Genomic DNA, 21016 nt, shown 5'->3' on the forward strand with positions numbered 1-21016 from the left:
AGACACTGAATCACTTGCCCACACCGTGAGATGTCAGCACTGGGGGGCTTGCTAGACTCAGTGCTTGATTTAGGAGTGGACAGGCCCAGCCTGGCTCTATGAGGGCACAACACAGCTAGCACATGGGCTATTCGCTGTCCACATCTCTGCTTGGTGTTGGTGGCTGGACAAGAAAGCGAGAGCCCGGTTATCTGTGTCAAGGAAAGCTCAGTGTCCCCGCTAGGTGACTTCTTTCAATATTAGTTGCTTTTCTCATAAAGTTGAGAAGCAGTTTTTTTTTATTAGCGTTGCAGGGCAACTCTTTCCCCCACTTCTCTGACGCTTAATGTCTACGGGTTTTAGGAATCATGTTGCTCTGGTTTCATCCCGTTGCTGTGATTAAAGCACAATGACCAAAAGCAACTTGGAGAGGAGAGAGTTTATTTACTTCCAGGTCACAATCCATCATGTGGCAAGTCAAGGCAGTTCAAGTCAAGAAGTTCCTAGCCGGAACTGTGGAGGACCTGCTTGCTGGCTTATCCTCTGTCTTATTTATGCTCATGCTCAGCCAGCTTTCGTGTGTATATCTCAGGGAATGGTAACGCCCATAGTGGGCCAGGCCTTCCTACTTCAGTTATGAATCAAGACATCCCACATAGACTTATTCTCAGACAACCTGGTAAAGGAAACACTCAACCGAAACATCCTTTTCAGGTGATTCTAGGCTGTTCCAAGCTGACGGTGTTAAGTAGGACTCATAGAATAGTGATATTGGGAGAATTCTTGATTCCTAATAACTAGGTGTTGATTCTTGTATGGACAGTGATCACAGACAGGCTTTGCTTGGCTACCAGGAAACTCAGCACTTGAATTTTACTCCATTAAATAGACTTATTTTTAGAAAAATTGTAGGCCTTGGAAGAATTGGGCTGAAGAAACAAAAAGCTCCCATACACTTGGCCCTGCTCCCAGTATCTGCCATAGCTCTATCACCAGCGATTGCTACGTTTATGACAGGCGTTAAACATACTGTGGCCTTCCTTGGAGTCTGCAGTTTACAGGGACATTTGGTGTTGGTATTGTGTATTCTGTCAGGTTTGTGTGTATGTGCGTGCCAATGCGTGTGTGGATGTATGCGTGTGTGTTTACATGTCCATGTGTGTACATGTGAATGTGTGTGATGTGGACATCACGGGTCAAAGGTAGATGTCTTCCTCCATCACTTGCTTGACACCTTCTATTTGAGACAAAGTCTCCCCTTGAGCCTGGAGCTCATTGATCTGTCAGTTGAGCCCTAGGGCCTAGGGGTCTTCTTGTCTCCTCCCATGCCTACCCTGCCAGGGCTGTATTACAACCACACACCACATGTCTGACTTTTACATGGGGGCTTGGATCATACTCTGCCCCTCATGTTTGTGTGGCAAGCAGTTTACCTATTGAGTCATCTTCCCAGGCCTGTTCTATGGGTTTTGACAAATGGGTGGTGTCCACCATCCCAGTCCTAAACCTGGAGAATCTTGCTGAATGGTTGAGTTCTCCAGTCGCCTGTCCCAGTGGCTTTATTACCCATGGTGAGATGTTGAGGGTGGACTTGCTCTTTCAGGGCTTTTCTCTTCTGGGAGAAGCTTGGCATTTCCATCCCCGAGTCCTTGAACACACTCTCTAACTTACTTTTATTTTTCCAAGCCTGTAGCATCATTTTCATATTTAACTGAGATGCCTGTGACCAGAACTTTCTTTCTTTTGGTCCCACCTGCACAGCGGTTTTAGGGAAATGCTGTATTTCTTTTGTCCTGGGTTTTTTTTATTCTTCCCCAGAGCCATCAGAGAGATCTGTGACATGATAATGTAAGTTCCATCTTCAGCCAGGGATATTGCAGGTTCTCTGGTTATTAGATCACTGTGGAGATCCTGCTGATAAGTTCCTGCGAGGGCATTGTTAGATTTCTGAAAGCAAAGATTTATCCCGAGGCAGAGAGTCAGTCAGTCAGTCTCTCTCTCTCTCTTGATTAAAATGGGGATTTTCCTAGCATTTTCAGGTTTGGTTGTGATGTTCTGGGAAGTCCTAAGGGATGAAACGTGGACAGATTCTTGCTGGTGTTGCTACGGCTTCTCTGTCCTATAACAGGCTTTCCATTTGCTTGGTGGAGGCTGGTGTTGGGTCACAGCCTCTCTGTTCCTGGACTTTCCTGGAGCCAGAGTCTAGAGTCTATGCTAAATTAGGGCCAGCAGATCTGATAGCCCCCTGTCCTTTTAGAGGACATCTGGTCTACTGTCTGTTCCCAGGTACTTGCATCTCTGGTTTTGAGGCTATCACCATTGCCTCTCCCGATATCCGCTGTTCGCTGCGGTGCTTACTTGCATCACTGGTTACCCACCTGGACTGATCTTTGCTTTTTTCTTCTTGGGTCTTCTCTACCTGGTTCTCTGGGCATGAGACAAACTCTAGCCCCCCATGCCCTGCTGTTGTCTGAATTCTTGAGAGATGAGCCTCTACCTCTTTGGCGGCTGGGACCTTGCATCTGTAGCGCTATGATATTCCCATGTGAAGTGCTGCAGAGGCCCTCGGAGGCAGCTGTATCATCCGTAGTTTGGCTGTCCAAGTGTCCATTCTCACGACCTTTGAGAAGGACCACTGCTTCTTTTACGGAAGCCCAGTAATTGCCTTCCTACTCAGGCTTAGTGCAGGCTCCTTCGTATTTGTTCCCAGCACCTAGCAAGCACTCTGGCCTCTGCAGTTACCTGAGGACCAGCTCTCTGAATTGATATCTGGAGCTTCTTCTTTCTGCCCTGAAACAAAGGGTAAATATTTTATCCTATGCCTTTATTATGTAGACTTAATTTTTTTTCTCAAATGGCCCATTACAGTGGCGCATCCTACCCGGTCCCCCTCCTTATGTGTTGGTTTGCAGCACACTCAGGAGCATCTTCTCCTTTCCTGGCCCAGTCCTCTCACTCACACAGAGCTCTCGCCCCTCCCCTGACCCCCTAGCCACAGGTTCCCTTTCTTATTAGGGAATTCTCTTCTCAAACTTGAAAAGGGAGACTGACTTTGTGGTAATGGGATTCCACCCTTCATAGGCAGCTTTATGTCCATGTGCAAAAATTTAATTTTGAGGCTTTTTTTAAAAGAACAATCTCTGTTCGTCTGTGTCAACAGAGCTGGTACTGGCAAAGGAAAAAAAAAGCATTCATGCACCTTTAAGCCTGTGGGTTTTAGTCTTTTATTGAAAATAATATGTCATGATCCTTTTTGTTAAAACATTTGATAATGCAAAAGTGATTGGAAGTGGTGGGAAAAATCATGGAAATTATGTGGAAAAGAAAGATAATTAAATAAATCATTCATAATTTGACACAGCCAGGGTAGTACCTCAATTTTATTCTTGGTGTGTCTTTTTTCAAACTTCTTTTTACTTTTGTGGGAAAACCTGGCCAGGGGATCAATCTTGGATCGTGCCATTATCCTGTGTGCAGCCCTGGGTTCAATGCCTGATTTGATAGAGATATATAAGACAGCAGCAGCAAAACTCTAACCAATGTTAGTTCCTTTTGTGTCTAGCTTGTTTGTTCACGGACTTTTTTCATGTCTTGGTTTCTTTTTACCAGCTTCACTATTTGTCGTGTGTTAGGGCACTTTTTACATGGTCCAGCACTTAACATCATATTATGGTTGCTTCCATTTGTAAAATACTGTTCAAGAGTTAGAGGTTCGGGGGCTACAATCTATAAATGTGCAGTCCTCTTAACGGTCCTTTTACCTTGTAGCTCAGGGTATTCACCTTTGTGGTAGAGCGCTCTTGAACCCAGGGACCCAATCTAACTGGGTGCTGAATAAGAGGGTATGTGGTCCTCAATGTTCCTGTTTTGTACCCAATTGATGGCAGACAAGTTGCATTGATGTGTTGTGTCATCAGTGGCTATACTTGCACTTGTGGTCCATCTTGCTGCCTCTCCTTTGGAGCTTATTTCTCCTTCTTGCCCCCTGCTCTCCTTCTGGTGTATTCCTGATCCTCCATTGCTCTCCTCCTCTCTGTATCCTTGCCCTTTGCTGTGTCACTATTACTTGGTCTGCTCTCTCCTTACCCTCAGTCATGATCACGTTGACTGCAGCCAGACTGGACACTTTGGGTAATGGTTTCTTTCCCTGTCCATAACACAGCACACCCCTTCTCCCTGGTGGAAACCCCATGCTGGCAGGATAGAGAGACCCAGTTTCATGTCCTCTTTTGGCAATGGGTATCTGTGGTGGATAGCTTCGGTTGTCAACGTGACATAACCTAGATTACCTGGAAGGAATTATCTAGAACAAATTATCCTATGGGCATGTCAAACAGGGATAGTTTTAGTTTGTAATTGATGAGGAAACATCTGGCTCACCGTGGGTAGCACCATTCCTTTGGCAGGGGTTTCTTAACTATATGACAGAAGCAAGCAAGCATGCATGCAAGCGAGGCCTGTGTAACCCTTTATTGTCGCTGCTCTTGACTATGGATTTGATGTGACTACCTGTTTATAACTCCTGCCACTGTGGTTTCTCTACTATCATGAACTGTAACCTGGAATTGTAAGCCAAGTGAACCCTCTCTTCTCCTTGTTGCTTTTTGTCCAGGCATTTTATCACAGCAACAGAAATGATGCTGGCACAGGTTCTTTCCCCATCCAGACCACAGTGGGGCCTTCCTGGGCACATATCTTTACTTGTATGAGCCCTGAGGAAATTCTTGTGCCTTTGAGGCTTTCTCAGGAGGCTTAGGATGGGTGGAGGTATGCTCATTAATAATAGTAAGCTGGACAAAGGCTATTTCCCACATGTGTATTTGGCCTCAGCTCCTGCCTTGCTTCTTTGCTGTGTTCCTGTACATTCTTGCTAAGCCTAAGTGTGTTCTGGGGCAGGACTCTGGAGACTTAGCAAGGACATCAGATAATCTGCAAGAACTACAGTTAGCTGGTGAGATATGACCTGTGACAGTGTCTCCAGGGAACTAGGAAAGCCACCCATATGGTATGAGTGCATGGTCTGAGTTCTGCCTGACTGTCTTGGACATGGCCGGCTGAGTGAAAAATCAAGAAACTTGATGTTTCTTCATTATGAAAGACAGGCTTGTGAGCATGTGCATGTGACCTTGGGTGAGTGCTGGATGACTGCAGTGCCGAGTGAAGTTCCCATCTAGGTCGGTCCTTCTTCCCAGCAGCTGTTAGCCAGTGCTCCAGTTATCTGGGATGTGCTCACCTGCATCTCTGCACACACATGTTGGTTCACAGACCAACCGCCCCACCGGTTCAGTGCATTGATGTGATGGTTTTCCCTGTGGCTTCTTGAGCTCCGCAAGAGATGCCAGTGCTGCTGTTCTTGCCCTACAGACAAGAACTTTATGCTTTCTGTATGTCTTTCTGTAGTTACTTCTGTTGTTGTACGACAAGTACCCTTTATGGTGGCCTAAGGAAGGAAGGGTTTATTTTGATTGGCAGTTTAAGGATACAGCCTGCCACTGTGCGGAAGTAGCAAGGCAATAGAAATTGGAGGCAGCTGGTCACACTGGCGGCATAGTCAGAAAGCAAGAAGGCAGATAGCAAGCGGGGCCATGCTATAAAACCTCAAGACTCACTCCCAGTGGCCACTTACTTCAGCAAGGCTCCATTTCTTTCTTTTTTCTTTTATTCATTTTACATGCCAACCACAGTTCCCCCTCCCTTCCCTCTTCTCACTCCCCTTTCTCCCCCAATCTCCCATCCACCCCCTCAGAGAGGGTAAGGCCTCCCATGGGAAGTCAACTAAGCCTGGCATACCAAGTTGATTCAGGACCATGTCTCCCCCACCACAAGGTTGTGTTCCCCTTACTCCACACCTTCTCCAACATAAGCTGTCTATCGATATTTTTGATCTTAGCCATTTGGACAGGTGTAAGATGGTATCTCAGAGTTGTTTTTGAGTTGCATGTCCCTGATGCCTAAGGATGTTGAAGTCACCATTTCTGAAGAGTTTACAACTTTCCAAAATAGTGCCACCAGTTGGGGACAAAGTATTAAGTACATGGACCTGTGAGGAATCCTTCACGTTCATACCGCAAAACTGACTGTGGGTCTATAGAAATGAACCTTACCCACAGCTTCAGTAAGGGAGGCTAGTCTCTAGGAAAGAACTGTGGAGTTCTTCTAGCCAGGTGTGGGGTTGAGAAAGGACACAGCCACGTACTTGTCCAAAGTCACAGAGTGGTTAAGAGTGATGGTAAGTTGTTCTGAGTGAAGCCCTGAATGCCACCAGGGCTCGCATCTCTTTTAATGTGGAGATGGTGCCAAGCCTTTCCAGGGATGCTGGTGAGCCTGGACCACCCCAGAGAAGGCAGGTTACTGAAATGAAGGGAGCCAGGGTGGTGAGATGCAGGTGTTTGACCTGTGGCTTTGGGATGTCTGTCCATTTTTGCCTGTGTGCTTCTGTTTGAACTATCCAGCAGGTAACTGAGGGTCACATTTGAGTGTTTCACTGACTCAGACACCAGCTCTTGGTGACTGGTACCTTGTAATTATGTTATCATTGAACTATGTCTGAATTACTTTATCATTGCTTCGGAAAAAAAATACCCAATAACAAAGTAACAGCAACATAAGGAAGCAAGCGTTTATTTTGGTTTACAGCTTGGAAATATAGTCCACCATGGTGTGGATGGCATGGGAATGACACTGGGAAGGCAAGGTGGCAGGCGTGTGAGGCAGCTGCTCAACCCTGTATCCTCAGCCAGGGATCAGGAACAGTTGAACGCTGGTTCTCAACTCCTTTTCTCTGTTAATCAGTTTAAGGACCCCAGCCCATGGAATGGCCAGTCTCCCACCTAAATTCACCTAACCTAGACAGTCCCTCACAGGCATGCCCAGAAGCTGACTGAATTTACTTCATCTCTCACAGGTGTGCCTGGAGCCTTGTCTCCTAGGTGACTCTAGATCTGTCAAGTTGACAGTATTAACTATCACCCGGCGGTATGCTGTTGTGAATATGCTATCCGCTTGGCCCAAGTGCTGTTTAAAATTAATTTAAATGAGTGTAAAAGCAGTTCCTCATCACACTCGCCCCTGCTCCGGTGCCCATTGATGCAGAATATCTCCTTCATACAAGAGTTTGTGTTGGACAACAGATCTCTAGGGTGACCCCTGGGGGAACAGGCAGAGGAAACTGTTGAGTGGAATTGTGCTGTTAGAATTCCTTGCCCACCGGGGCTAGCACGTTCAGATGATTTAATCTGTCAAGCATTGCAGAATAGCAAACTTCCGTATGAGAAGAGTCTACCAATGCTATGGTTCATGGTGGAATACAGTCTGCTGCTCTTCCTTTTTTTTTTTTTTTGACTATCATGGTGGCACTTAAGCCAAGCAACCCTCTCTGTCCCTTCCTTTCCCCAGTGATGGACGTAACAGACATAATAAATGGAAAAGTAGACGACGAAGATAAACAACACTTCATTCCCTTCCAGCCGTAAGTATGGAATAATTCCGTCCTTAACCAGGTACCACATGAAAACCCCATAGTTAATAATTCACCGCTGAGGTTATTCGTTAAGCCCAAGTCAGGATTCATTTATTTTACAATAATATGAAACCTTTGTAGTCACTGCTGTGGCGTGTGGAATTGGGAACTGTGAGGACGGTGGAATAAGGTTTGTGTATGGTCCCCAGAGCTGATGTTCCTTGTAGTCCCGGAATTACCTGATCAGTAGAAGAATTACAATTCTGCACTGAGCCTGTTTCTTTATATAATCGATTTATTCTTGTAGCAATTCAAATTTTCAAAATACAATACTTTCAAATTCATCACAAGAGGTTCCTTTTTTTTTTAAAGTAGAAACCAAACAAAGTAATGATGAATTCTTTTGTAAAGCGAGAAATAACACCTTAAAGCCTGTAATCAGGCTGCTGATTTGTCTGTCTTGGTTTTTTGCTCAGATGAGCAAGTTTTGGCTTTTCCTTTCTTTAAGGCTTTGTCCACTTCTGCCCTGACGTCTTCAGAGAGGGCTAGAGAACACGGGGAAAGCACTCGGGGCCGATTTATGAGATTATTCTTTGATTTGAAGCTAAAAATCTGTGGGGAGGGTGATTGAAGTGAGGGTGGGTCTTGATTGGGGGCCACTCCTGGCTCAAGGGGGAGGAAGGAGAACTGGGTGCTTCAGGTTGATTGCGGACACAGCCCCCTCCCGGGCCTGACTCCCCGAGGGAAAGTGCTGGGGTAGTGCGAGCCTCCCCAGGACTCTGCAGTTTTCTGTTTCCTCTTTCCTTTTCCAGTTTGTTTTTATTCAAAGGCTTTTAGGCTTAAGGTGAATTTCACTTTCACAGGTTTACATTGCTTTGGAGGTGTTGGCTGAGGGAGGCTGAGCTCTGGGAGGCTGGTGATAGTGGGTGTCTGAAGGAGCCCTGTCCTTGGGAGGACAGGGGACATGGTATGGGCTTCTCTTGCCCTGTGCACCCTTCATGATGGACTCACCCGCAGTCTCTGCAGACTCGAGAACCACTTGTTTAAGATGGCTGCAGTATGGCTTTTCTGTGCATGAGGAAAAAAAAATATTTTTTTCTTGTGCAGCTCTAGAGAAGATTTTGCATCTTATTATGAGGAGAGCTGTGTTAAATTAGCGTCGTATAGCTTAAAGTTGGGCTTCAGAACCACGTGTTTCACTACACACGACTGGAGGCAGAGGTCTCGGGAGGCTTAAATGCTGCCCATTTACTTTTCTGCCTGGTCTGCTAACCACTAGCCCCATGTGGCGCTTTATATTAATTACAGCTGAGTAGAATTAAAACGCAGCCCTTCAATCACACCGATCTGTTTTCAAGTGTTTATTGCCACGTAGGGCTGCTGTTGCCATGTTGGATAGTGTCTTGGTTTATTTTCCCGTGGCTGTGATAACAGAAACAAAACCCTAACATAAGCAACTTAATGCGAAAGGTTTTTTTAACTCAGGATTCAAGGTGACAGCCGTCATCGGAATGTATGCTTCTGCTCAGATCACCTTCTCCATCTTACACGGTCCAGGATCCCAGCCAGGGAATGGTGGCTTCCGTGATGGGTGGGTCTCTCACCTCAGTTTAAGCTGTCAAGATGATCCCCCTACCCGTGTGTACCCAGAGTCCTGTCTCTCAAGTGATTCTACAGTCTGTCAGGTTAACGGCAAACATTAACCATCGCAGATGGTATTTACTCATTTCCGTGTCTGTGGATGGTTATCGTGGATAATTCCACTCACGGCAAGACTATACAGCAGCATTCCATAGAACCTGGAAACTTCTTAGCACACAGGAGAATATTCCCATTCTGGAACATGGCTGATATAGTGGTAATAAGCAACACACACCATTGTGAGATGACAATACTCAAGTTATTATTTTTTTTTTCCTGTGAAAATTGACAGGGTTCCCTCCTATTCCCAAGGCTTCAATTTCCTCAAGACCACAGGTTTAGCAATACCCAATGGTCCTATCAAGTAATTTTCTGTGTCGTTTATTTTTTCCCTCTGAAGGTAAACAAAAAAAACCCAAAACAACAACAACAACAACAAAAAAAAAAACCATTAAAACCCAAACCCAGAACAAAACACTAGCTTTGGGTATTGTTGAAGATGTCAGAGAAGCGATTGGCCAGGTTTTCAGCTGGCCTTTCAGATCCCCTGTGTGTTGCCACCACGCTTTCCTGTCAGACAGTGGAGTCCACGGTTGCGAGCCTTGCTCCTCTCGAGGACGAGGGCTGCACAGATTAATATCTGCAGTGATCGAAGAATGAAGTAGCACGATTCCAATAGCAGAGTCAGCCTGGAAACTATTCTCTGGGAAATGTCATGCTAATGAGAACGTTTTTTGCTCCATTAAAATGGATTTATCACCTCACAGGGTTGGTTTTAGGGAGGGAAACAGTGTGCCTTCTCTTTCTCTCGTTCATCTCTCTTTAACTTGGTGAAATAAATTACCACAGCGTTCAGCTCCTTTGAGTTGCTTGGCTCAAGTGATGGATGACATCGTCCTTGTTCCTAGAATTGATTTTAGGCATTCTGTACCCGATGTATGCTTTTGCACTCTTTTCCCATTGTGCTTGGTGGCACTGCACACTATTTCTCATGGTGCATGTTCCCCGTGCTGGCCACTCTCACATGCATGGGCTCCTGGGCCTGAGATCACTGGTAACCTGTGTTTTGAGTGATTTCCAGGGGTCGGCATCCAGACATGGTGACCATTAATTCTGTTGTCCAGGGACTGGGTCATCTTCACATAGCTTTTGGAGACCCTTTTGTGAATACACACTGAGGAACCGTGGGTAGGGCTTCTTATGTCATTAGGCTTGAAGGCTGTTTGGGAGGGTGGGGGAGAAGAAATTTTTTTTTTGGTTATTATTATTTTTCATTTTCTTCTTAATACCACCTGGCCCTTGCCCTAGACTAGTTCAGTACTATCCGAGTGCTGCAAATGGCCATCAGTGTTCTTTGGAATGCAAGGCCCCTCAGCCACGTTACTCTCAGACCAGCCCCTTTGGACTGTCCGTTAGCAGTGGAGTGGAGCCCCGTGCACGTGTTCCCTGGGAGTGGGGCGCCCTCCTTGGCTGGACTTCTCTCCTGTGGTTCACCATTTTCCTGATCGATGCTTTCCCTGTCTCTCTTGTCACCTATCCTGCCCTTTGTCTTTTGTTGACTCATGACGACTCTCTCATACTCGGTGGTGATGCTCTTTTGTGTCCCCCTGTTACTGTGACCCACGGGTCTCTGTGCCCCTTTGTCTCTTGTGGTCTTGGTTGCCCCATGCCCTCCAGGCTCGCGTTGGACGACGCCATTCGACACAAGCCGCTGAACATGTCATCCCGTTTCTCACCCAGGGTGGCAGGGGAGAATGACTTCCTTCAAACTGTCATAAACAAAGTCATTGCAGCCAAAGAAGTCAACCACAAGGGGCAAGGTATGTATCTATGTTGTTTCTGCTGTGGGCGTGTCGGGCATCTGGGGTGGGGCATTCTTGGTGGAACTTTTGGAACTGGGTGATGCTTGTTCCTACTGGATGGACAGCCTTTCACCTGCAGCCTTTGTGTTCAGAAGAGGATGGGGAGTGGGATGTGGGTGGGGCTATCTATGAAGAAGGTAGTGCTGAGAATCCTGACAGCATGGGAAGCGGCTCCTACTTTGACTCCCCCTCTTTTCCCACACCCCCCTGTCCTCTTTTTTCTCACCCTTAACAAAAGACTGGAAGGCTGAAGATGCAGCTCATTTGGTAGAATGACAGCTTGGCAAGCACAAAGCTCTGAATTCTGTCCCCAGCATCACATAAAATAGGCTTTAATGACACGTGCCTGTAATTCTAGTAGTTGAGAGGCTAAAGGGATCAGAAATTCAAGGCCATCTTAGGCCATGTGAGGCCCCGTGACAACAAGTCAAAACAATTAAGCCAGGAAGTCAACAGCTGAAACTAAACCCAAACCCAAATCCCACAATAACAACAGCAAACCATGATTGTAACCCCTGCCCCAAACCTATGGCCTCACTTCATTTGATGCTCCTCTACTCTGGCGTGGGCTCTTGTCTCCGTGTCCTGTCACGGTACAGCCACTCTGTCCTTGTAGGGGAAGGGATGCCTTATTGTTTCTGTCATCCAAGAAGTCTCCTCACTCCTTCCTCCCACCCCCGTGCTCCTATCCTGCTTGTATCGTTTTTAATACCACACTGACGTGTCCAAGCAGCTGACCTTCTGCTGGTGGAGCTTATGAATCAATCCGCTTGGGCTGGTGACAGTTGGCATTGGGCTGGCCAGGAGACCTGCCAAAAGACAAGTGCTTATCAAGCCCCACTTTCTACATGGAGGAAAGAAAGTCACCTTCATAGACTGGGGACTCTAACCCCGCTTTTGACATTTGGGAAAACACATGAATCAGGTTGGTTCTTGATCTGGTGCACTCCACCATGTACTCAGAGGAGCTCAATGGAACTGCTGCCCTTTTCCCCAGCCCCCACCACCTCCAGCCTTCCAGACCCACCCTGTTCATTTGTCCCTAGCAGTGGTCATTGAGTTTGAAGAATGTTGTGGAAAAGGGAGGTCCTATAGATCTCTGCAGTGAGCCTTGGCTTTACCCCACTCTCTGGCCAACTCTACCTAGAAAGTTCATGGATTATAGCCTTTATACATGGAGCAAGTTTAAACTGAACCAGGCCCCACCCCTTGTAGATTATAGCTCCTCCAGTTTGCCCTGTATTTGCAAACCACAGGGAGTCTGAGGTTGGAGCTAATGGAGGGCCTGGAGGCTCCCTTCTCCCTGGATCAGCAATCCCCACCCCCCACTGGATCTCCAGATCCTTTTTTAGCATTCACACACAGTTGTGTTCATCACAGAATCACACGGGAGGAATAGAAATGGTGGTAGGCTGCATCCAAACAGCCAAGGCTCATGGGTCTTAGCCAGAATCTATAAGCTGGACAGCAGTGGCAAGGACGCTGGCTGGTACCTGGATGGGGCTGATAGCACCTGGTACCTTGGACTACTAGAGAGGAGACAGGTTTCAGATGACTGTGAGAATGAGAGAAAGACTGTCCATAGCCTTTTTCAAGGGCCCTACAAGTATCTTCCTGCATCAATGAGTCAACACTGTTGCTGATCCAACAGTGTTACTGAATTAGTCTCATCTTGACTTTGAACCTTCCTCTAGTGCTTACACTTAGAATCTAGGTCATTCCTAGGAGAGTCAAGGGAGGCTGTGCAAGGGCAGTTCCATGTTCTGGGCTCCTCCCGTAGGCTCCTCTTTCCATTAGAATGACCCAGGTACCTCCTGATGCCTGTTCATCTTCCCAGTCACAGTCAGAGGCCCCAGAAAGGAACACAAGGAGTAGACGATAGTCTTTGCAAGAGCCAGTGGATTTTTCCTTGCTCACCTCCTCTGTGCCTCTTCTGAGCTTGCTCCATCTCTGTAGCATCCAGTTTCCTTGGCACAAAGGCAGAGACTCATGAAGATCTTGCAGTGCTTTTGGCTGTCCCCAGGGTCTTATGCATGCCCAGCAATCACCCTTTAATTCTTTTCTGTTTAACCCTCACGATTCTGCTTCCTGTCTCTGAATTATCATGGGTGTATATGGACGGCAGAGCCTCACACCGCACCTGCTTCCCTTGTTTGAGAAGTGATGAGTAACCGTTCTGTGTTCAGGCATTCGGAAACACGTATCAACACAAACACATATCAACTCCAAACACACTTATTCTTTGAAAACTGGCCTCATTTTCCCCGGTTGCGTAATCAGGACAATTTAATTTCTGTATTTCAATCGTAACAAATTGAATTGTGTCACCAGTACTCTCTTTTATCCACCTAGATAAGTGAGCAGGCTATTGGTTAGGGTGTTTGAAAGGTAGCCTTTCTGATGCTACTTAATGTGACTAGGTTTAGTTTGCTTGACTGTGTGGTAGAATAAGGGAGAAGGGGAACAAGATCAAGTACCCAGTCCCTTGAGGGTCTGTTTTATTCTTTGCATGCCCAGAACTGCCTGTTGGCTCTTGTGCTTTAGTGTCAGTTTGAAAAATTCTACACATCCGTAGACTGGGTGTGTGTGGAGATGCAGTCAGTTCCTGGGAGCATGGGTTAGGGAATACAAACCAGGTCTGCAGATGGAAGTTTCTGTCCCACTGTCATTTAGTCCCAAAGACACACACAGAAGCTTATATTAATTATAAATTGTTTGGCCTATTAGCTTAGGCTTATTATTAACTAGCTCATACAACTTCATACAACTTAAATTAACCCGTAATTGCCCTCTATGTGTAGCCACATGACTTGGTACCTTTTTATCAGTGAGGTGTTCTCATCTTGCTTTCTCTGCATCTGGCTGGTGTGCATCCCTGCCTTTCCTCTTCCCAGAATTCTCTTAGTCTGGTTGCCCCACCTATACTTCCTGCCTAGCTACTAGCCAATCAGCATTTTATTAAACTAATACAAGTGACAAATCTTTACAGCGTATAAGAACATTATCCTGTTGTGGGAGCTGTGGGTCTGCTTTTTGTCCCGCCCGGCTCCCGCACAGCTAGCTTTACACCAGAAATAACAACACACAAATTATATTTTTTTAAACACTGCTTGGCCCATTATATCTAGCCTTTTCTCTGCTAACTCTCGCACCTGGACTAGCCCATTTCTAATAATGTGTGTAGCACCCCAAGGTGCGCTTGCCGGGAAGATTCTAGCCTACATCCATCCTGGGTCGGAGCTTCATCGCGTGTGCCCCCGAGAGCTGAGCTATGGCGTCGGTCTGAGGCGTCTTACCTCACTTCCTCTTCCTCCCAGCATTCTGTTCTGTTTACTCCTCCCACCTATGTTTTAACCTATGAGGCTAAGCAGTTTCTTTATTACTTAACCAATGACCTTCCTCCATCATTATCCCATAGTAAAGGTCTTCCACATTTCTTGGTGAGCAAATGCAGTTCATTTCCTGAAGCATGATATATGTAACCTTTTCTTGATGCCATCCTCTGATGTCATTCATGGGGACTTTCCTGTATTGGGCATCTCTCTCTCTTTGAGATTCTCTCATGATCTGGAATTCTATATCTTAGAGAGAAAAAGAAAAGGAACCTTGTATAAAGGGAACCACCTTAAACAGGATTCGCTGGTCATTCCCGGGTCTGTTGACTATGTCTGTCTTTCCATCCTATCCAGTTTTTGCTCCCTGGGATCTGCTCTTTTATCTTTTTCTTGCCAGTTCCTGCCCTCGCTTCCGCCTGGAGAGTCAAGGGGACATCCTTGCTGCTCAGTGCCACCCACTCACCTTCCCTCTTGAGTTTCACACTTTGGCCATGTGGATGACACATTTCCTGGTATCTCATTCTCTCTATCTCCTCCTCAGCATGACCTGCAAGTTAAGAGAACCTCCCACACATGCTTTGAGACATTTTTTATCTCACTCAGAACATCTTCTGGAGCAGGCTTTCAGCGGGGAGTGAAGATCACTGCTTCTGAGAGCCACTTTCCTTTTTCTTCCCCCTCCCTAGTTCTGTCTTTTTCACTCCCACATTGATCCCTTGTCCCAAGCCCCTCCTCATTATTAGGGGAGCCCCTCCCCATTATTCAGATATTAGCTTCCTGTAGCCTCTTCTGACTCAATATTTTCCCTTTAACTTGCCCCTGCAGCTGATAGGTTATTTTCAGGTCAGACATCTGCCTCACTCCTGAGCCTGTGGAACCTCCTCAGAGCACCACGGTCCCTACTGGCCTCCAGATGCCGACCTGTGTGGTGGGCATGAGCCTCTAAGTCTCTGCCTGCTTTTCTCAGCCTCCACCTCAGATGCCACCTTCTGGTTTCTTCTAAATTGAGAGAATTCAAAAGAGCTAATTGTCCTTGGCACACATACAGAATACTCCCCTTCCATCCCGTGGTCTTACTGTTTGATCTCACAGGCAAGGTCTGTACCTAGACAGAGTGTGTGCCCCTGTGTGGAGTGCCTCTCACCTGGACGTTTGCCAGTATATTTGCGTGTCTGTAGTGCTGTAGTCGATGAAAAGTTTCTTAACAACTACCAAAATTGTTTTCAGCACCACACTTGTGGTAAACGTGACTTAGGCAGCCTTTCTTTTTGCAGGTTTGTGGGTAACCTTGAAATTACTTCCTGGAGACATACATCAGATTCGGAAGGAGTTTCCTCACTTGGTGGACAGGACCACAGCTGTGGCCCGCAAGACAGGGTTTCCAGAGATTATCATGCCAGGTAAGGTTAGTCTTGCTCAGTGCCTTTGTGCTCCCTGCTTAGGTCGCCGGCCCTGATGGGTGATCATGCATAGCACAGCGGTGTGCAGGCGCTCTTGCAGTAAGAGCGAGTTGAGCAGGTGGCGAGCACTGTGTCAGGCCCAGGGTTGTTATGAATAACTTCAGTGTTCAAGGTCTGAGACCAGACACGGTGGTGGGATACACACTTTGGCCCCTGAGCTTGCTTAGGGTTGGCTTCCCTCTAATGGCAAACGTCACATGTGGGGAGGCATGGATTCCCTCCAAGCATGAGATGAGATATCTGATCAAAGGAAGGAAGGAAGGAGTGTCATATACCCGGGACAGTGGCAGGTCAGAGGATGATATTTTCCTTGGGACCTGCTCAGGGGGTGTTTGTCATTACCCCAATGTAGCTCAGGCTCAGCCATGTATTTTAAGCTGCATGAATTGCTACTTGAGTTATTTATTTATTTATTTTAACATTTATCTCTTATGTTTAACAACTTTCCACTTTCTTTTCTTTCTTTTTTGGTTTTTTGAGACATGGTTTCTTTGTAGCTTTTGAGCCCGTCTTGTAGATCAGGCAGGCCTCTAACTCACAGAGATCCGCCTGCCTCTGTCTCCTGAGTGCTGGGATTAAAGGCATGTGCCACCACCGCCCGGCTCACTTTCCAGTTTCTAAATAAACTCCATAGCAGTAATCTGATACTATTGTTGGTATCTACCTGTGGGGCAAATGTTCATATTTATCTTGATGCACAATTTGGTTGGCAACTAATGTTCATTTGAATAGTCTGACCTGGTCCACAGAAGGATCTTAGTCTCTTCAAGATTGTTATTGAACTAATTCCAATCAAAATTAAACCACAACCCGAAGTCACATGGGCATTGGCATTGGAAAAGGTGATTTCCAAGATCAGCAGGCACAGGTGGCCTTCTGCTGCAGGTCCCCGTTGCTGCGGTTGCGGCATACTCTGGTTAGAGGCATCTGGCTGCCCAGTGTGCCTGCTGCCCCAGGCATTGCTGTGTTATTTCATGCAGCCATGGGATGTATGCTTTCCATTCTGTTTGCCTTTCAGGATTGGTGTGGGTTATTGGCCACTCTGTCTGCTGTCGTGACAGAAAACTGAAGTAGGCTAGCCTGGATAACATGGTTGCTCGCTGTGTTATAGATATGGTATGCCAGTCTTATTCCTGGGAATGAGCTGATCTGTGGACTTTCTGTTTATATTTGGAACTGAGATGCGCCTTCATGGGTGGATTTATTTGATCTGTTAGGATATCCTCATTTTTACGGGTGTCTCAGCTCCCCCTCTTCTGCTGCTGTAATAAAAGACTCTGACAAAAGCGATTTAAGCGAGCAAAGGTTTCTCTTAGCTCACTGTTCACTGTCTAGTTCATCATGGCGGGAACATTGGGAGAGCAGGAGGATGAAGCAGCTGGTCACATTTGTCTGCTCTCACGAGAGCAATGAACGCAAGCGACTGCTCAGTTCACTCTGTCTCCTAAGGGTCAGGAAACCCTGCCTGGGCGATGGTTCTGTCCACAGTTAATATAGAAACTTCCACGTCAGCTTACCTAATCAAGATCATCTCCCACCCATGGCCAGGTGACCAAGATGACCCTGAAATCTAACCATTCCGACTGGGAAACCTCGGAATTTCCTGCTAATGCTGATAGGGTTTTCCTTGTAGTAGATAAGCTTGCAAAGTTAAATCCAGTTCTTCAGTTTATTCCATTTGGAGAACCCATGCTGCTGACTATTGTTCTGGTCAAGAACGAGACTCCATATGCTGAGTAGCTGCTAGAGAGGGATTCTAGCTAGAGTGAATTGTGGTGATATGTTGTTTGTGGTCTAACAAATAAAACTTGCCTGAAGATCAGAGTGCAGAGCTAAGCCAGTAGTTAGCCATAGAGGCCAGGCAGTGGTGGCATACACCTTTAATCCCAGCACTTGGGAGACAGAGGCAGAAGGATCTCTGAGTTCAAGGCCACCTTGAGCAACCTGAGATTGAATCCCGGTCTAAAAGAGAAACAGAGCCAAATGGTGGCGACTCAACCCTTTAATCCCAGCATTAGGAAAGTGGAGAAGGGAAGTGATTGGCTGGGCAGAGAGAGGAATATAAGGTGGGAGGAGATAAGAGCTCAGGATTCAGTCTGAGGATTTGTAGGGACAGGATCGCCCCTTTGGTCTGAGGATACAGTAGAAGTGAGAACTAGTGACTGGTTCTCTGATCTTTCAGTATTTACCCTGATACCTGACTTCTCCAGGCTTTTATTAATTAAGAAGAATTAGAATTTGCACAGCAGCGAATCACCCTTGTTCTCTGTTGCCTGAGTAAGCACTGGGCAGGCTAGGGCACCGAGTCCTCAGTCCTGGTATCATCTTTCTTGTGAAGGCATGCATCTTTGTACGTTAGGAGAGCCTGTGCTAACACAGTCTTGCTGACCCCTTCTACCCTGGCAGGGGAAGAAGCTGAGTTATTCACGGAACTGGGAAGATGGTAGCATCCAGTCAAATCTTCAAACAACTAACTTCCTACTCTATTGAGCCCAGCCTTTGCTGCACGTCTGTGTGGTGCCCCTTCAACCGTGGGTTTCTCCATGGCAAATGGTGTCCTTTTTTTCTGTGATGTCTCAGAAGCAAATCTCTGTAGGAATGATGAATGTGGGCATGAGGCTGTGGGGCTTTAGTCCCTTGAGGCCTTGTAGCCCGTGTTACTTTGCTGCCTGCCGAGGTTTTTAGCAAGCTTCTATAGCTCTCAGATAAAAGGTTATGGCTTTGGGTGCTAGGATGATGTCTGAATCGGTAAAACTGCTTGCAAGAACCTGAGTTTTAGAGTCCCAGAAGCCACTTAAAGCGTGCTGGGCATGGTGGCATGTGCTTGCACCCCAGTGGATTGGAGAGACACAGTAGATCCCTGGGACTGATTGGCCAGCCAGCCTAGTTGATTAGGAAAATTTGTCCTACAACACAAGGTAAGTGTGACTTGAGAACAATCGTTGAGGTTGTCCTCTGATCTCCCCTTGCGTGTGCACTCAGCTGCACATACAGCTGTGTACACAAAGCACACACAGAAAGATTACGGAGTCTGTGTTTGGGTAGAATTTTCAGGCCAAGAAACATACAATTGATGTGTGGCAAATCAATAAGGCTGTTAAGTGGTGAGCTAGCCCTGGTGGCGAAGGGGCTTAACCGAGGTCCTACAGCTGATGGTGCATCTTGTGTGGGAGGACGTTTTGCTTCCTGTCCCACCACTCCCACTCCTACCCCCAACCTCATGCTTCAGCCTTTTTAACCTGTCTCGTGGGCAGTATCCGCCATGGCAGCTCAGCTTCCCTCCTGAGCAGCCTCCATGACTGTGGGAGCAACCCACTGGGACCATTACAATAATGACTTTTAAATGCAACTTTAATTCAATAGTTGGATACATTAGAAGCCAAAATAGAGCAATTTTTTTTTTAAAATGAAAAGCACAATAAAAAAACAAGAAAGAAAGAAAAAGCTTTTTTCTCCCTTAAGAAGTCTTCATCCCTAACCACCACAGGGGTCTGTTGCACTATGCTCTTCTATGCAGAGCAGGGTTGGGAATGGGTGGGGCCGGGCAGCCTGGGAACTAGTTGGCAGCAGTGACCCCTCCTCTCCATCGTGGTTCTGTGGAAACTTGCATTTTGCTCATTCACTCATTTTCAACAGAACGAAGTCTCAGTTCCTCTGATTTGATTCTAAAATGTATGGGGTTGTATGTGGTGGGTGAACCCTTGTGATCCTAGCACTTGGCTGAGGTAGGAGGATGGCTGTAAACTGGAGGCCTTCCTGGGCTGTAAGAGAGGTCATAAACAAAACAAAACAAAACCTAAATCCAACACACCTCCCTCCCCCAAACTCTATATACTTCTGTTTTATTCTTCCTACTTGGGGTCCTGACAGCTGCTAGAAGAACCTCACAGAAACTTCTCGGTGACCTGTGCCTTGTACGTGGCTCAGGGTTCTCATTTTCAGTAGATTTTTAGTTCAAGGCTTGAGACCAAATAGTTCAAAGAAAGCAAAGGAAGCTGGTCTTGCCAGTTCTCTTTTGCGTGTGCGAATTGGCTCCTGAGGACACAGGTAATTTTGGTTAGGGATAGCCCATGGGCAGCTTATAAGGCTCTCTATTGATCATGGGATGCTACACAGGGGTTGGGTCCTTGTAGCTTCATCAGTGGCATTGCGGCCACTCTGGGCCCTTCAAAGAGGTGTAGAAGTGAAGTTGATTTGAATTGGATTTGAAGACCAGGCTATTTTGTAGGAAATATTTCTGAACTATCTAATATAGTATTTATAATATTCCTTTAAGACAGCACTTCTGACAATTAGGCCAAATCACGATCACACTATGAATGATGGATTGCTGTTAAGGATATAATTTCCTCCCCCAGGCGATGTCCGCAATGATATCTATGTGACGTTGGTTCAAGGGGATTTTGATAAAGGCAGTAAAACGACAGCGAAGAATGTGGAGGTGACGGTGTCCGTCTATGATGAAGACGGGAAGCGATTGGAGGTATCTCTTTTCAACTGAGTCTCGTCTGTAGAGTTCAAGTGCAGCGTTGTATGTGTCTGCCTTGGCTCTGCTGCAGGATCTGACGTGTTTTTCATTGACTGTGTTAGCTCATCTGTTGGGAAGTATGTTGGTGCTGGTCTCCTTTTTTCCCACCTGCCCTTATGTCTTGGCGTCTCAGGGCATCCCTGTCAATTTTGACCACACTCCTTGCTCAGTCTTATAAAGGGTTCTTATTTCTTGGCATAATCCTACATACGTAGCAACCACAATGGTAGGTCAGAGACCATTACTTTCAGTATTTAAGAGATGAGGAAATGGAATCTGAGAAATAATGCTTTTGCTCAGGGTCAGAGAGTGAGGTAGACTTTTAATATCATCTGAACAAGCTATCACTCACATTACGTGGTGACCAGTATCTTATCCCCATGGCCAGAGCAGCCAGCAGAATCTACCAGAGTGGCCCAGAGCCTGTGATTCCCTCTGATGAGCAGAGTAGGTGCCCTTTAGGTACCATTGGACTGGACAGCCAATGGCTGGGCTTGTGCCTGGGCACAGATATGTTCATCAGGGCTCACACTTTTTCTCCTGTCTAGCCTTGGCTGGTGCCATTCATATCTCTAGAAGCCTTAAGCTATACTGCCTTAGCCCCTTAGGCATTAGTGGTATGAATCTGGTTGAAGTTTCTTAAGCAATGTTTATGGCTAGAGGGATGAGTCTTGCCAGTTCCTGTTCAGTAGACAACCTTTGCTTCTAGACCCACTGAGTAAAATCAGGCAAGTGTTCTCATACTGTAATTT

At 46.4% G+C, this 21016-nt stretch overlaps 1 protein-coding gene across 2 annotated transcripts in view; it reads left to right on the forward strand.

Annotated features, from left to right (window-relative positions):
- Positions 1-21016, forward strand: part of Dock1 (dedicator of cytokinesis 1) — a 496042-nt gene that overhangs the window by 70743 nt on the left and 404283 nt on the right. The window contains exons 11-14 of one of the 2 annotated variants that reach the window (XM_075972578.1): positions 7375-7447; positions 10820-10899; positions 15551-15676; positions 20095-20219. In XM_075972578.1, the coding sequence (XP_075828693.1) occupies positions 7375-7447; positions 10820-10899; positions 15551-15676; positions 20095-20219 (404 nt within the window). Of the gene's footprint in view, positions 1-7374; positions 7448-10756; positions 10900-15550; positions 15677-20094; positions 20220-21016 lie in introns of both variants that reach the window. The other variant, XM_075972577.1, reaches the window with a different exon arrangement.

This window comes from Microtus pennsylvanicus, chromosome 5, assembly GCF_037038515.1.
Source record: "Microtus pennsylvanicus isolate mMicPen1 chromosome 5, mMicPen1.hap1, whole genome shotgun sequence".
NCBI classification, from domain to species: Eukaryota; Metazoa; Chordata; class Mammalia; order Rodentia; family Cricetidae; genus Microtus; species Microtus pennsylvanicus.